The sequence below is a fragment of the Lissotriton vulgaris genome, chromosome 3_2 (assembly GCF_964263255.1).
Source record: "Lissotriton vulgaris chromosome 3_2, aLisVul1.2, whole genome shotgun sequence".
NCBI classification, from domain to species: domain Eukaryota; kingdom Metazoa; phylum Chordata; class Amphibia; order Caudata; family Salamandridae; genus Lissotriton; species Lissotriton vulgaris.
In genome coordinates, this window is record NC_141690.1 from 235,041,009 (window position 1) to 235,057,778 (window position 16,770).

Consider the following 16,770-nt stretch of genomic DNA (forward strand, 5'->3'; position numbering starts at 1 on the left):
TGTGGTATTATTTCAAACCCGCACTTGCACTTGCCTTTTAGTCTGAGGGACTGGGAGATACTAATAAACTGTTGACCTCTACCCAGTTCACCTAATTTTACCAACCCTCACCATTACACTCCTATCACTTCACACTGCTTTTTCCAGTCGCCACCCCAACACTTGAAAATCATATATTACTTCCCTCTCACATCCTTTTCGGTCACGGTAACATCTGACCGGCCGTTTTGTTTTGTCTCCTGGGCGAGGAGAACCCAAATGATGCAAAAGAGGGCAGTACAGAGTGGCTTCTGATGGGAATTTTTTCCATACGTCCTTGAGCCCTTACTCGGCCAACATCACATAAAAGTTTGCATGGTGTGTTCCCACGGGTGTTATCTGTATGGTATTTGTCTTGTGATCCATGGTGAATAACTTACTTTTTTGACTACTAGGTACAATCTGGTGTATTGATTCATTGTCAGTGCCAAGGCTTGGTTGTTAATTGGCTGTCGGAGGCCACCTTCTCTGACACTGTGTGGTCTGTAGAATTAACAAGGTAACTGGTCCAGCAGTGGTGCCTTGACTACAACTCCCAGAATTCTGAGTCCAGCAGCCATTTTGGGTGGGCCCAGAGCCATGTGCTCAGTGTTTTGCAGAAAAAAAGTTTTCTGAAAAGCACCAACAGGTGAACATATACTTTAACAAGTCTTCATAGGTGGGTAGGAGTGCTTCTTCACATTTGAGCATTTCATTCCTTACAGATTATTTGTTTGTTTTATATAGCGCAAACTAAACCCGAAGGTATAAGTGCGCTTTACATAAGCACCAGTTGTGTTACAGATGGACACATTCATTTTTGGCACGAGGAGACTAAGTGATTTGCCCAGAATCACAGGCTGTTGAGGGTCCCTCCAGAGACTCGAATCCGGTGGCCCAGCTCCAAGGTCGACTGCACTAGCCGTTATACCACACCCTTTCCCCATACACTGACATGACAACCAGAAAAAACAGAATACAAATAAGCTAACACAGGGGCCCAGTACGCTGTAAAAAACTATACACATAACTAACAGCGCACTACTTTAAAAAAATAATTCAGATCAAGACTTAAGATGGTCATTCATTGAGAAGCTGACCCCAGGCCACAGCATCACCAATAGGCTCCTGGAGAAGGAACAAATGTGGGTCTACAGATTACAGACAAACACAGTAGGATTGAACGATGCCATTCCGTGGCACCGACTAAGCCTATAATTTAAAGAACTGTGCTGCCTCTGAATGTAAAACACATACTCATTGTGGTGTATTACTATCACGGTCCCATTTCCCGATTGTAACTACAACACTGCTCTAAAAATAGTACTAGTGCCCCCTCGCATTATATGATATAGATGTTGAAAACAAGATGGGAGTCCAGATGCAACCTCTAGATGGTATTTGATAGAACTTGTTTTTTGACGATTTCTTGAGCCTTTTAATAAAATGAAGTCCGGTACACACTCACTGCATCTCCCAGACCCTCAAAGACATGCCAGGCGTCAATTTGAAATCTACACTTGAACCACATTCAAGCTTTCCTTATAATTTGGCATTGAGTAGTATTTCAACCAGGCATGTAACATGGAACTGAATATCTTGAAGTGCCCCACCGGTACCAATCGGACACTCCAAGACGCGGCAGTTTACAACCCTTTGCTTCCATACATCGAGCTACGCCTTGATGCATGACCACGCCCATGAGCCCTGGGCACACGCACACCTCCCAAAGAACTAGTAACTTACCTTCAGTAACTATGTATCTTTAAGAGACATATGTTAGTTATAGATTACTTACCTTAGATTTTCCCCCATGCTTCAGACTGGATCTAGAGATTTTTCTTTAGCAGTACCCCTGTGTGTCAGTAGGTGGCGTCGGTCGACTCCGCCTCCATGGTCGTAGTCGCCGGAATGTCGTTGCGGTGCCTACTTAGACGCCGCCCCTGCGCGCTGATGTCAGTTTTGACACGACTTTCCACGCCCGAAGCGCAGAGCCATGCAAGACACTGACCACCGGTGAGCCACAACTAGGGCCCTGGAAGGGATTCCTTATCCCTATAAAGCAGCTCGCAGAGCAGGGAGGATGGGTGGGGCGGTAAGGAATCTATGACTAACACATGTCTCTTACAGACACATCGTTACCGAAGGTAAGTAACTTGTTTATCTGAAAGGGACAGTTATGAATTTCTTATCTTAGAATAGATACCCCGGCAATACCATACTTGGATGAGGGACTGCGAATCAAGTTCACACCAGAAAGTCTTGGAGGACTGAACAGGCAAGATAGCCATCCCTCAGGTCTTGGCTGTCCATGCAGTAATGTATAGATGTGTACGTTGACGCCTGGCAGATATCAAAAAGTGGGACTCCGCATGCCATGCAGTGGTAGCTGCCGTAGCCCTAGTAGAGTGAGCACGCAGCCCCACTGGAGGTTCCTTCTTAGCTATAGCGTAGCAGATCTTTATGCAAAGGACACCCAACATGAGATGGTATGTTTTTGGCTTTTATCCAATAAAGAGTTGATCATCCACCCGGAAGTCTTTGGTGCGATCAAGGTAAAAAGACAGCGCCCGTTTAGGGTTCAGATGGTGGAGTCTCTCATCCACCTTGGAAGAGTGTGGAGGTGGGAAAAAGGGAGGCAAGGCAATAGAATGACAAATATGAAAAGGTTTAGCCACATTAGGAAGGAACGAAGGCCTCGTTCTAAGCACCATTTTGTCTTGATGCACAGAGAAGAAAGGGGGCTTTGAAGACAGAGCTTGAAGCTTACTCACACTGCGAGCAGAGGCAATGGCAACAAGGAAGGCAGTTGTGAAAGTGAGGAGCCTGAGAGGACAGTTATGAAGAGGCTCGAAGGGAGCACACATGAGGTACGTGAAAACAAGATTAAAGTCACACTGGGATATTATGAAAGGAGATGGAGGAAAAGATGAGTAACGTCCTTAAAGAATCTATTTACAGTAGGAGAATTAAAGAAGGATAACTGATCCGGCTGCCCCAAAAAAGCGAGATATCATGGGACAAAGAAAGTATATACAAATATACAAAAGGACCTCTGAAATAGGGGTGAAAGTTAATACACAGCCTTTGCTGTGCACCATGCCACAAACGTATTCCACCTACAGGCGTATAACGATTTAGTGGAAGGACACCTGGCTGTCAAGATGACATTACAAACTTCAGGTGGAAGGTCGAAAGCTGTCAACTGTCGCTGCTCAATCTCCACGCGAAGAGGTGGAGACTGGACAGGTTCGGGAAAAGAATCGTCCCCTGCTGCTGCGACAGAAGATCCTCCCGAAGGGGCAGTCTGATCAGAGGATTGATGGCCATGCTCTGGAGCTCGGGGTACCAGACTCTTCGTGCCCAGTCCGGAGCCACAAGAAGAACTTGGGCCTGATCGCGCTTGATCTTTTTGAACTCTCAGGGCAGAAGTGGTACTGGTGGAAAGGCGCACAGGAGGCCGCAGTTCCACTTGGAAACTCCAACACGCAAAACTGCGGACAATTGCGTGCTCTCTTCAGTGGCAAACAGATCTAACCAAGGCTCTCCCCAGCGCTGAAAGAGACCTTCCACCACCTCCGAATGAAGACGCCATTTATGATCGACCAAGCACCGACGGCTGAGTTCATCCGCCCTAGCATTCAGAGAGCTCGCCAAGTGTTGAACCCCCAGGGTAATGCCCTGATGTTCCAACCATGTCCAGAGGCGAAGAGCCTCCTGACATAGGGTCACGACCCCACCCGCACTGTTTGTTGCAGCACTACATGGCGGTGGTGTTGTCTGTGAACACCCGCACCACCTTCCCTTTGAGAGAGGGAAGGAAAGCCTTCAGTGCCAGTCGGATTGCCTGGAGCTCCAGCAGGTTGATATGGAGCCCGAGACCAGACACCTCTGATCTCCGCCTCTCCCAGATGGCCGCCCAATCCCAGGAGTAACTCATCTGTCACCACTGTTATATCTGGTAGGGGAAAGAAAGGGGTCTGTCTCTGAACCAAGCTTGGTACGTTATAAACCACTGCAACGGCAGTGCAGTTCCCTCTGAGATCTGAACATAGTCGGAGAGATTCCCCTGATGTTGCGCCTACTGGAACTTCAGGTCTCACCAGAGAGCCTGCATTTGCCATCTGGCATGATCCACCAGCAGGATGCAGGAGGCCAGCAGCCTCAGAGTCTTTCTCACCAAAATCCAAGATAGAGGTTGAAACATCAGTATTATAGCCCGAATATCCTGGACACACTGTTTGGGAGGATAGGACCGTAACTACACTGTATCCAGAACAGCTATGATGAAAGCGAGAGTCTGAGAGGTAGTCAGGTGTGACCTCAGCACATTTATAGTGAACCCCAGCAAAGGCAGGAGGTCCGCCAGAGTCTGGAGGTGGGAGACGACAGCCTGGGGCGAGCTCGTCTTCAACAGACAGTCATCAAGATAGGGTAAGGCTAGAATCCCTGATCTGCGCAGATGAGCTGCGACCACCGCCACCACTTTCATGAACACCCAGGGGACACTGGTAAGGCCAAAGGGGAGCATGCATCATACTCAGCCTCGGGTGATGAGACTGTGGGAGAGTAGATTAAATCTAGTCCTGCTCTTGCTCTCATCGTGTCCCATGGTTCTGGCAGCTTAGGCAATAATATTGGTTAACTAGGGGGATGATTAGTGAAGTCTAGTGACAGTGGCGCTTCCCTTTGTTCTCGGTCTATTAGTACTCCAGATCTAATATGTTATGGTGCTTAGGGAAGGGGTTCTCATCCACAAACCCATCAGTCAGATCTCTGCAGGAGATCCTATATAATGATTACAATATCTTAACACACATAAACCCATTTCATCACGTTTATAACATTATATGAACACAATACAGCAGCAATTGTTCTTCTCAATCTTTTTTCCTTTCTTTATTCCAGTTGTTCCCGCCAACACGTGTTTTGTCGCTTGTTAGGTTGGTCACCCGCGACTTCGTCAGGGCTGGAAAGACATATATACATTGTGATGTAACAACATCACACATATGCTTTCCACATATTTCACACATTAGTGTGGAAAGACCCACAGTCCCCATAATAAGGTAAATTGAGCACTCGAATATCGTGGCATGTTGTTTGCCTTTTATAGTCAACTTTAGGTCAAGCAGACAGATCAAAACACTAGTTTGAGGTGAGTATCTTAGTTGCAGGGTCTGGTGGCTTAGTGGACTTATTCGTCCACTACAGGGTCCCGTGTTTGACCTCATGATCACAGCTTCAAATCCCGATGGGTCCACTCAGCCTTTCATCCGATCCTTCGAAGGTTGATATAATGAGTACCACTGAGTTAGGTAACAATAGGCATCTGTTATTCAGCGCCAATATACCCTTCTGGGTAAACGTGTGCTTTAAAAATACACATGCTGAGTTATGTTAGTTAGAAATTAGAAACCAAGCAAGATGTGTTTTCCTCAATAGCCTTACACTTTAAGCTTACACCAAATTTTCTGTTGTTTGGTCGTTTGTCTACAGTTAACTAATCTATTTGAATTTTGAGAATGTCTCATGTTTTAGACTTAAACCTGTTTGTGTCAAATTTGAAAACTTTACATTATTTTTTGGCAATGTGAACTTTCAATTTTTACCTCTGTTCAAGTCTATAGAATTTTCTCTGGAAACCAAATTCAGATCCCAAACCCTCTGTTGATTTCCTACCCCATTCATTGAGTAGAACTCAGCTCATTATTCTTTCATATTTTAAGACTGATTTGACCCTGGTAGTCAATGAAAACCAATAGCTAAAGAAAATTTTTGTTAGATTAATTTTAGTGTTTTTGACAGATTTGTAATCAGATGCATTAGTTAATATATTAATATTCATGGTATATGTTAATGTAACACAGAATATAAAGTATAGTACATACAGCTGGCGAAGGTGTATTCAGTGGATCACTGGTATGCAGATGGATAACTTTTCTTGGAATTTGGGATCTCCCAGCACCTCCAAAAGTATTCTTGCTTTTGGGAGTTGCTTCGTTTGGATTTGTAGACAGCCGATGGGAGACATTATCTGTAACCTATCCAAGATTTAGCAGTAAATGAAAAATCCTCAAATTAACTTTTAAAAGTTTATAATTGTGGCATGCATTTAGACCTTATATACTCTTTTATCCAATGAAAAGGCTTTCCAAACTTTCTGTCACAATGTGGAACCACTATTTCACTACAAAGTAACACTAAAAACAAACTGGTGTGGATGCCCTAAACAACTGATTTTGCTTCCCTACTATTGTGTAAAGTACTAATGCTAAAGAATTTTTAGCTCCAATTTTGCACTACAATACCTTGCCCATGTGGTCATCTGGTCTTTCAACCGGGGGACGTTTTTTAGGCAAGCCGGTCTCCTTTCTTCTAACAGCTGGCTCTGGATCAGGTTCAAATGCAGCGGCTCTGTCTCTAACAGGAGTATATTCCGGAGGTAAAGCGGAGTTGGATGCACCCTCTCCTGAACCCTAAGAGAAAAAAAATGATTACCAATTAAAATCACTATTTTGATGCTTTTTGTGTCCATTAAATAATTTACAGAAAAATATCAATATGTGTTGCAAACATGGGTTAGCAAGTTACTTGTTTGCTGGTGACACCTGGGGGCCCATTAGGATGTCGGGCGGATCGCCACCGCTATGCGGGCGGTGACGATCCGCCCGACATCCTTGCCCGCCCGCCACTCATTTCCCCCGCCATATTACTATGGCGGGGGGAACGCGGTGGACGGAAAGACCGTCTGCCGCTTTTCCGCCCTGTCGCAAGGCGACCGGGCGGAAAAGGTTTAATATGGTGGCGGTGTCTATCCATGGGCTTTGGGAGATGCCTTTCCGTGGCGGCAATGCCGCCACGGAAAGACAGGCGGTCTTCACTTTGGGGGCCCTCTGCGGGCCCCCATGGTGAAGGCGAGGTGGGGGTGCACATGGGGGGTAACTGTGGTACCCCCCTGCATTTGCATACACAATGCATCAGGCACAGCGCGGTGCCTGCCGCTTTGTGTATGCAAATGCATTACATGCATTTTTAGCATTGTGGCGGGCGGTGTTGAGAGCATGAAGTGCAAAGTAAATAACACATTATTATAATATATATATTGTTTCATTATTATTAATATATTGCAACCAGTTTCGCAGTAACTTTCAGTAAGTGCATTCAAGTATACTCCTCTGTCTGTACTGAATGCGAAAGGATTAATTTAGGTGCTGTAATAGTATAACTAATTTTGCCATTGTGAATTCAGTGACCAAAAAACACCACTATGGCAGTCCCCAAGTCACATCTCTATCACCACTGCGATCCAACATCTACATCTATCTGTCTTTTTCCAGATTAAATGAAAAAGAAATGAAATGAAAAGTACATTTATTAGGCGCGTAGCTACATGGGGGCATCCCAGCACTGACAGCGGCAAGTAGTGGAGACTAACCAAACAAGGGGAAGAGCCAGGTTTTTAACAGTTTACGAAAGGCCAGATATATGGGGTTCTTACGCAAATGAAGTGGACAGGTGTTCCAGAGCTTAGTGGCATTGTAAGAGAACAGACGACCCCCACTACTGGAGTACCGGGTTTTTGTGGACCCGGCGGTGCCAGGGAGAACACCTGAAAACTCTGAGTTCTTCCTGTTTCGAACCACAGAAACACTGAGTCTTCCAGGTGAAGTCAAGGATCGTATTTATTGGCTGCAACCAGTAACAGGTATCCTAGAAGTACATCAGCATGTATAATCTCAGGAGACTGCTCAAACTTACAAAGCCAGCCTTCGTCTTTTATACAAAATAATCAGCTTCGGGCATAAATTCCTTATTTTTACAGTTAGACCATATACATATTTTTACTACAAAGGAAAAGCAGAGTCATGATGACAAACGCATATTTCACTTCGTTCAACCCATAATTGATTACCCGGCAAGACCCAGTATTTCCATCAGATATCGGCAGACCCCTAATAAAATCGGGCACCTCCTCATCGTAAAGCAAGTCATAAACCACAGAAAGGGACAGGTGTATGTAAGATTAGGCATAGTTTGTGTGTGATGAAAGGTTTATGATATGTTGTGCCTTGATACTGATCTCGCTCGGCCACTGGGAAAGGACCTGGCCGAACAGGTTTGGCTGTAGGCAGTGGAGTTAGCTTGCCCAGGTCATGGCGGAGTCAGCGAAGGTGTACGTGTCCTTTGGACTCGTCTTGGCTTTAGTCATTGCCTTATGTGAGGGCAATCACAAAATGGATGCCGTTCACAAAATGGAACCCGAGGGTTCGTGACGGAAATGCAGATTTCAGGGTGATCCTAATACTCAATCGTGACAAGAATGCACATGTATACCGCATTTGCCATTTGAGGTTCGCTGATACCAAAATTGTCATGAATCGACGATGTTTGTGACACGGGTCCAGAATTTTCAGTACCACAGACCCTCCTTTTGCCCTTACATAGGCAAAACAACCGATACTCATGCTAATCTGAGTCTAGGTCGATGTTCACGAAGTCATTGAGATGTTGCTGCAACATCATCCTATTACTTAGCTCGTTTCTTGATACATGCTTCCTTACACATGATGTAACACAGAGGCCACATATTGTAGGAGCGCACTGTACACATAGGCAGAACAGGAAAAGAATGGCTAAGGCCATCCCAATGGCTATCAGAAGTTTCCATCCCCATGCCGATATCAGTTCCCAGAACCACCCCATTAGTGACCAGTCTCCTTTGTCCACATGAATTGATTCAGAGATTTTATGCAGTTGGGAGATGGCCTGGTATACTGTCGGGGCGTTATCTGGGATGAAAATGCAGCAACTTGACTGGATCACTTTACATACCCCACCTCGGTCTGCAAGTATGACGTCTAATGCGACCCTGTTCTGAAGGGTCATAAGGCGGTCCGACTGGAGCTCCGCAGTCAAGTTACTAAGGGCACCGGTGGTTTCAACTATCGTAGATTCAACTACCCTCGTCAATTGGTGAATGTTCCTGCTGTTCACCATAGGCCCCCAAAATGGCAGAAAACCTTTTACGAAGTCACCAAACTCCTGACCCGTAGTGTCGTCTTTACTCACGACACCTCTAACTGTCCTTGTCCTATGGTAATCTGCTGCGGCCGTATAGGTGGGAGGCAACAGGAACGAGATGAAACATGTGCCCGAGAAGTCAGGGGGCAACCATCTATATGCTCTATCGTGGCAGATGAAGTAGGTACCCTTGGTCGCTAAGAACGGAGGAGAGGTCTGGGACGAGAAGACATAAGTTTCAGTACAGACACTCTTCCCTAACTGAGCTCTTGGGTTTTTGCCATTTCCTTGCAAACATAGGTGACCCTGATGGGGTACAGTCCAAATCGGGGAGGATTTCTTTGCAAGCATATTTTCACTCAGGGCAACTTCATACCCCGTTGTGTTCCATCTACTGTAAGCCTTCAACTCATCTCTCGGAATCGTTCGATATGTGTCGATTTCTCTGCTCATGTTTGTGATTCCCACCACTAATGCTTTGTTGCTTATATTACTTCTCGTTGAACGTGGGGGATATGGTTCGATGGCAAACAGGAACATCGTTTGAAATGCACATAAGGAACCATAGTAGCTAAACGGCAAGACAAAATATGGGATACCTTTATCTGTTGTGTGTGGCATAAGTCCACACACCCAACAATTAGTCGTGTTCATTACTAACTGGTGTTGGTGCAAAAGCTGAACGAATGAATTATTTACAAACTCCAGTCTTCTGGCAGACTCGTGTTTAGGCAGAGGGTGAAAAGAATGTGGGGAGACAAGAGGAGGAGGTGTTGGCTGCGTAGTGGGTGCAAATGTCACTCGAAAAGTGAACAAAGCATAGCCTATAAAAAACGTCATTATACTCAACAACATAAAAATGCATGTTATCATAAATCGTGTTCTTGCCATCACTGTACACATTCTAGTTTCAAAGTTCATTGATTTGGCAGGTCTCTCCGTCTTGAAAAACTCCATCCTCTCTAATTTGCTGCCCGCGGTGGTAGGGTGTTCTATGCTAAGGAATGCTTCTGTCAGCCCAGGGCAACTCCCTTAGACCAACCAGAACCGTCGACCTAACGTCTTCGGCTGCACCCCAAAGACTTGGGCAACCGCGACCCTAGCAGCAGAACCCGGATGGCGGTTCGAAAAACAAAAAATAAGCAAGTTTCTCAGAGGGGAGAGATAGCTGCACTTTCAAAAATAGAAAAAAACAATTTTTTATTTGTCCATAGTCATAGTTCTTGGCCTCAAATTGTAACGTGTTCTTCCAGGGGTTGTCTGATCCTGGAACAAGAGTTCAGGCTCTGTAGTGTCCAATCGCATTGATGGTGGCACAGATCCTTGCAGAATGTCATCACTTTCGCGTACACAGTTTGTTCCTTTCACCTGTGCATCACTAAAGAGTAAGAAGCGGGGCAAAGTTTCGGTCTCAGAGTCAGCAATCCCCTCCTGGACCCACCGGTCGTGAGGCAGAGGTAACGGGACCCTTTTGCAATAGGTCCCGTGGATCCAGTGTTTCTTTCCTTCCACTCGAACTGCTGATCTTGTCGACAGAAGTACTAGGTGGGGGCCGGTCCAGCGGGGCTCATCATTCTTTGTCCGCTGGAAATTCTTTACGAGTACGTAGGTTCCAGGATCGAGGGGTGTCCTGGAGCTTCAGTAGCTTGAGGTAGAGTTTCATGTACCTGTTGATGTAAAACACGCAATTTAGCTGTCAACTCGTACAGATAATCAAGCAGTACAGGGTGCTCTAATTCGCTGAATTTCGTGGGCCTTGGCACTCCCCAGATGTTGGCCGGACGGCCGAACACTATTTCATAGGGGCTAAGTCCCACTCTAGAGTGTACAGTCATTCTCGTTGATAGGAGTGCCAAGGGTAGAGCGTCGGGCCATTTAAGACCAGTGCTCGCTTGAATTTTGGCCAGTTTCAATTTAAGGGTGCCGTTATAGCATTCTACTAATCCAGCTGATTGGGGGTGATTTGCAGCGTGGAACTTCTGATCAATGCCTAGCAATTCACACACTCTCTTCATCACTCGTCCCACAAACTCACTCCCATTATCACTCCAGACCATTCTCTGCATCACAAATCTGGGGAAGAATTCTTTGACAAGGGCTTTAGCTGTTGATAAGGCACTATTGTCTTTCAATGGGTATGCTTCTATCCATCTTGAGAAAGCGCAAACAACAACGAGTGCGTATTTCAGATTGTTGCACCTCTCCATGTGGATGAAATCTAGCTGCAAAACCTCGAACGGATACGTAGGAGGAGCAAAATGACCAGCTGGAGTTGGGGTTCCCCTACCGGGGTTGTACTTCAAACACACCATACAGTTCTTGACTATGTTATCTGCATACTTAGGGATCCTAGTGTTCTGCCATACTGGGGCCAACAACTTGCAAATCCCTTTCACGCTGATGTGTGCCATACCATGTGCCATTGTAACCACTGCAGGCACGTACGCATCGGGTAACAACCATCGCTGATGTTCTGACAATTCGACCCAACAACCATTCGCATCCAATTTACCCGTGCTTTCTCTCCACACTTTTAGTTCTTTCTCTGTCGCTTCAGCCTGAATGGATTTCACACTTTCAATCGAGTCTTCACACATCCCTCTCTCCGGAACCCATCTCGCCGGACCCGCAACATACATTCGATTCACCACATTCCTTGCAGTTTCTTTCGCGACCTCATCTGCGAACGCATATCCACGACCGACATCATCTGTCACCTTTTTGTGAGCACTGCATTTCACGATCGCAACTTGTAACGGCAAGGTCAGTGATTCAAGAAGCTCACTCACCAACTGACCATGCTGGATCTTAGCGCCATGTGAAGTCAAAAAACCACGTTCACGCCACAAACGTCCAAAACTATGGGCAACACCAAAGGCGTACTGACTGTCAGTATACACATTCACTAGTTTTCCTCTCGCCAACACACATGCTCTTGTAAGTGCAATCAGCTCTGCAGCTTGGGCTGAGTTATATGGGATATGTGCAGTTTCAACAATCTATGCAAAGTCGTAACGGCATATGCTGCTGTTGTGTCACCATTCGGAAGTTTGAAACATGAACCATCAACCCACAAAGTACCATCGCACTCAGTAAGAGGAGTGTCCCTAAGGTCTACTCTCCCTTTCGTTTCTTCTTCTGTCCTAAAGAGACAGTCATGCTGTTTTTCAGCATTTTCTGTATCAACTGGAATTGGCAACAGTGTGGCTGGATTTAGTGCACTACACCTTTTAATGTGGACATGACTCGCTAACAAGGTTGTTGGGATTTAGATCGGGCTGCACCTCAGTCCTCTCTCTATGTGCATGCTGATGTCCACACCCCTCCCTCCTTGACCAATGTGATCGCATTTAATGGAGCGGGCCGGTCATTCAATGCTTGGTTTTGAAACCGGTCACGTTGTCTTTCCTGGTGACCGTGCTGTATGGGATTGTTCTGCTGAGTTCGTGTTTTCGCTCAGGGACTATTTTGGATGACAGAGCGACGCTTCGTTCTGGAAAGGAAGAACATTTCGGATTCCGGATCTGTATTAAGGACGTTGGAGCGCTGGGTATTGCAAGTGACTCTAAAACTTGCTCCGGATTTGCGTTGGATTCTGTACGCAGCTGCGTGCGGACACTGGAAACACGCCGGTGCATTCATTTCCGGGTGTTGGATTTCTCTCGGCGTCCTTGTGCGAAATTAAGGTTCTTTTACGAACCAGCTGCTAGTTGGCGTTTTGCTTCATTTTTTCCTTTTGTGGCCACTGATTTTTCGGGTAGTTTGGGGAAGCGGGACGTTTATTTTGCACGCTTCATTTGGAAAGGGGTTTTTTCAGTCAGAAGATTTTTTCCCCTAATGTGCATAACAATACGAGGAAACTCTCCTAGAGTGGTGTTCACTCTTGAAGGCTCCAGTCCAGGTTAAGAGGAACGGAGTCTCCGATACAGCACTGCTGAAGCCCTCATCGGGTAAGAAGGTGAAGGGGTTGTTGTTGGTACTGATAATGGTATGTGCGTAGAGAGAGGGAGTCCAGGAGTGAATTCTTATCATTGTACTTTCTGTTTATCTCTCCTCTGCAGGGTGCGAGGTTCTTTCTATACCCCTTGAGATTAATGAGAGCTGGAGACTTACTGGGTTCTCTGAAGCCTTCTTCCTCCCCGGGTTTGTTATTTTTACCCTTCCCTCTCTCCTGGCTCAGGCTGTAGTGTGCAGTGGTATCTATATTGCGGACTGCAGTCTGTGCGGGGGTAGAGAGAGGGGAATATCGTCGCTCCTGCAGCGTGGTTCCCAGTGGGTGACAATTTGACAAAGGTTAACTCATAACCTGACAATCGAGCACTAGTTAAATGTTGTGTCCTGGTTCTGTTTAACAAAATGTCTACTGCATGCGGGACCATTACGACCAGCATGTTATTCATCACCAGCCCAGCAGACTGTCGGACAGAAACGGCTGCTGCGGCTGTGGCTCTTAAACAACTTGGCAATGCCCTAGCTACCGGATCCAAAGTCGACGAGAAATATGCGCATGGACGTTGCTTGTCCCCAAAAGATTGTGTCAGAACTGATAATGCACAACCTTCCTTCTCTTGGTGTAAATGGCTTACTGTAGTCGGGGGTACCCAACACAGGAGCCGAACACAACGCGTCACGCAACTCGGAAAAACTTCTCTGACACTCTTCAGACCACGGAATGGGCTTCGGTGTATCCTTACATGTCAATGCCACCAGAGGTTTGGCCAATAATGAAAAATTCGGTATCCATTGCCTACAATATGATGTAATACCCAAGAACGCACGCACTTCTCTCTGTGTCCTTGGCACACTCAATTTCTCAATTGCCTGAATTCTTTCTGGGGTCAGTTTCCTTCCCTCCTTCGATAAGAGGTGACCTAAGTAGGTCACTTCTTGTCGACAATATTGTAACTTAGAGATAGACACTTTGTGATGAAAATCAGACAAATGACGCAACAACGACAAAGTAGTCTCTTTACAAATCTCCTCATTATTTGCAGCTTACAAGCAAATCGTCGACGTACTGAACAAGCGTAGCGCCATCAGGTAAGATAATCAGGTCAAGCTGTGCTTTCAAAGACTGACTATATATTGATGGACTTTCACAGTAGCCTTGAGGAGCGCGTTTGAAGCGGAAACTTCGGCCTCCTAAACTGAAGCCAAAAATATCTCTGCTCTCCTCGGCAATCGGGATGCTGAAGAAGGCATTCTTCAAGTCAATCACCGAGAACCAAGTGGCTGAAGCTGGGATCATAGTCAATAAGGCAGTAATATCAGGGACAAACCGGAAACTGTGGCACAACAATTCTATTCACTTCTCTAAGGTCAATCACGAACCTATAGACAGGTGGCTGAGAAGGATCAATACGCTTCAAAACGGCAGAACAGGACTATTACAAACGTTGCCTCTTGTCTCTTCGATTACATCTTTCTCAATCAAATCATAAATGATCGCTAACAACACCTTTTCACCTTCGCTAGATATTTTGTATTGGGGAATGCGCGGCAATTTAACATTGGCTTTCAATGTTACAACATATGGTGATATTTCCAGAAGACCCACATCGTTAGGACCAGTAGCCCAAAGAGTATCCGGAAGAGAAGACAATTCTGTCGGCAATTTATCCTTTGACAGATACATTGGAGAAACAACTCTTTTACCTAATGTCAGTTGTACTCCCGAAGGAGAACAGTACAAAGTCGCATATAACCTTTTCAATAGATCCAATCCCAACAAGTTTTCACCGCAACCTGGTGTAAGAATAAGGGGTGCTTCGAATTCGCAAGGTCCAACAGAAAGAGACATAGGACTAGAAATCGGGTTCCTAACTGGGGCGCCAGAAAAACCTACTGAAACATTCATTTCGCCAGACAAAGGTGCGCCAGGGAGTTTCGAGTGCATAATAGAACTCTTTGTAGCACCAGTATCCAACAGAAAAGGCTCTGACACACCTGAGGCAATCACCTCAACATAAGGTCCATTCTGATCTACCAGAACTGAAACAACTCCCTCTCTTTGTCCATGGCTGTCCTAGCAATCATTGCCTATCGTATTTTCATCCTCTGCATAGTAGTCATCAGCATAGTACTGAGTCGTCCTACCAGACACATTATTCTGTTGGTCAAAACTGTTCATTGAATTCTGTGGTGGAAATGGTTGTGCGTTTTGCGGGAACGCACCGCGTCCCCTACCTCTAGGCACTTGTTGAACACCGCGACCTCGCACACCTGTAGCGCCATTCGTACGTTGTAACAAAACCGGGCAACCACTCTTAAAATGGCCTTCCTCTTTACAATACGCACACAGATTGGGACCATACGGTAAACGCTGTTGAGAAAGCTCGTTCCTTTGCGAGTTTCTCGAATATTGTTGAGGCTGCTGATAATCGTGCTGGTTATTAGTGCGGGTGGATACGCTTGTTGCAGAAGAACTTTAGTTTTTAATTCTTTAGTCTTTTTATCAGCTTTTTCTAGCTCGCCTTTGCGTCTATTTTCATAGTACTGGGCTGTAGCTAAAATCTGTGCTGACGTTGAGACATCCCAAGCACTCTCTGAATCCTTCAGATTATTACACAATTCAGGGAGTAAATTATGCACGAATTTGTCGACAAACAATCTCTGGCCACCCTCGGTAGCCATATCCTGACCACTATGATCCGCAAAAGTCTCTTCAAACCGCGTGAAAAAGTCAGACACAGTCTCATCTTTCTTCTGCTTACATGCAAACAACTTGTCCCAATTAACACGCAACTCTGGCATTAGAGTCTTCATGTGAGTTATTATTCTACCAGGAAGTTCTGCAATTAAAGGCTCTGGTTTAGCGCCACCAACTTGTCTGTTATCTACAGCTGCAATATTAACCCATGTATCGCCTAACTCCTGATCGTGATCGGTGTGGCGAATCTTTCCCCATAGAGGCTGCGGAACCACGTTCCCAAACAACATGTCTACGTCAGGTAAGTTCATAATGCATGAGCTTGCAGTTTGTGACAATTCCTTATAATGCGTATAACAAAAGGGAGAGAGAGGACTAGGTAGCTAGTCCGAGTCCCCTAGGGTTTATATGTGATTAAACAAAAAGGACTAGCTTAAGTTGACCAAAGTGTTACAGTACTCAAATTAGTTCTGTCACGGGCACCTTGTTGGTGTATTCATGAAGCCCTCACCCACCAACCTAGTTGGTGGCATGCTTCATCATTGGGCCCACCCAGTGACACCTAGTATGTCCCGGGTGTGCTACGACGCCTGATTACAGCGGAGCTGGTATATTGCTGAGAGTGCAGTGAGGTTGGGTGAGTTGTGATTTAAAACGGCTTGGTGGTGGTCCCAGTACCCGCGGGTATTTAAATTTTAATAACTGGGCCGTCACCAGCGGTTAAAAGTAAGGCTACAGGACGTGTAAGAGTGGCGAGTTACTGCCCCCTGCGTCCTTCAGATGGTCGACATGTTTCAGCCAGTGCCTTAGAGTATTCTGGCTTTCCTCAGGACCGATTTTTAAAAAGGTGTGGTGAAATTCTCTGAGGGTATGATTGTAGGCGCCGATGTTGAAAAAGCGGTTGCAACATTGTTGTCGTATCGGAGTAAAGGAGGTACTTCCCGATCACTAACCGCACACAGCACAACTCGGACAGATCGTGTTCCGGATCATTTCCTCTCAGATCTTCACGGAGAAGTACACACATTTGTTCAAACACATATCTCTGCTTCGATGCTTCCCATTGACGGAAGACTTCT

The 16,770-nt window shown here is 45.8% G+C and overlaps 1 protein-coding gene across 4 annotated transcripts in view; it reads right to left on the reverse strand.

Annotated features, from left to right (window-relative positions):
- The window catches only part of MAVS (mitochondrial antiviral signaling protein), a 156,040-nt gene that overhangs the window by 5,772 nt on the left and 133,498 nt on the right, over positions 1–16,770 (reverse strand). For 2 of the 4 annotated variants that reach the window (XM_086964284.1, XM_086964281.1), the window contains 2 exons: positions 6,330–6,497; positions 5,910–6,062 (listed from right to left, as the gene is read on the reverse strand). In XM_086964284.1, coding sequence (XP_086820410.1) covers positions 5,910–6,062; positions 6,330–6,497 — 321 coding nt within the window. The remainder of the gene's footprint in view (positions 1–5,909; positions 6,063–6,329; positions 6,498–16,770) is intronic. The other 2 variants (XM_086964285.1, XM_086964283.1) reach the window with 1 other exon arrangement.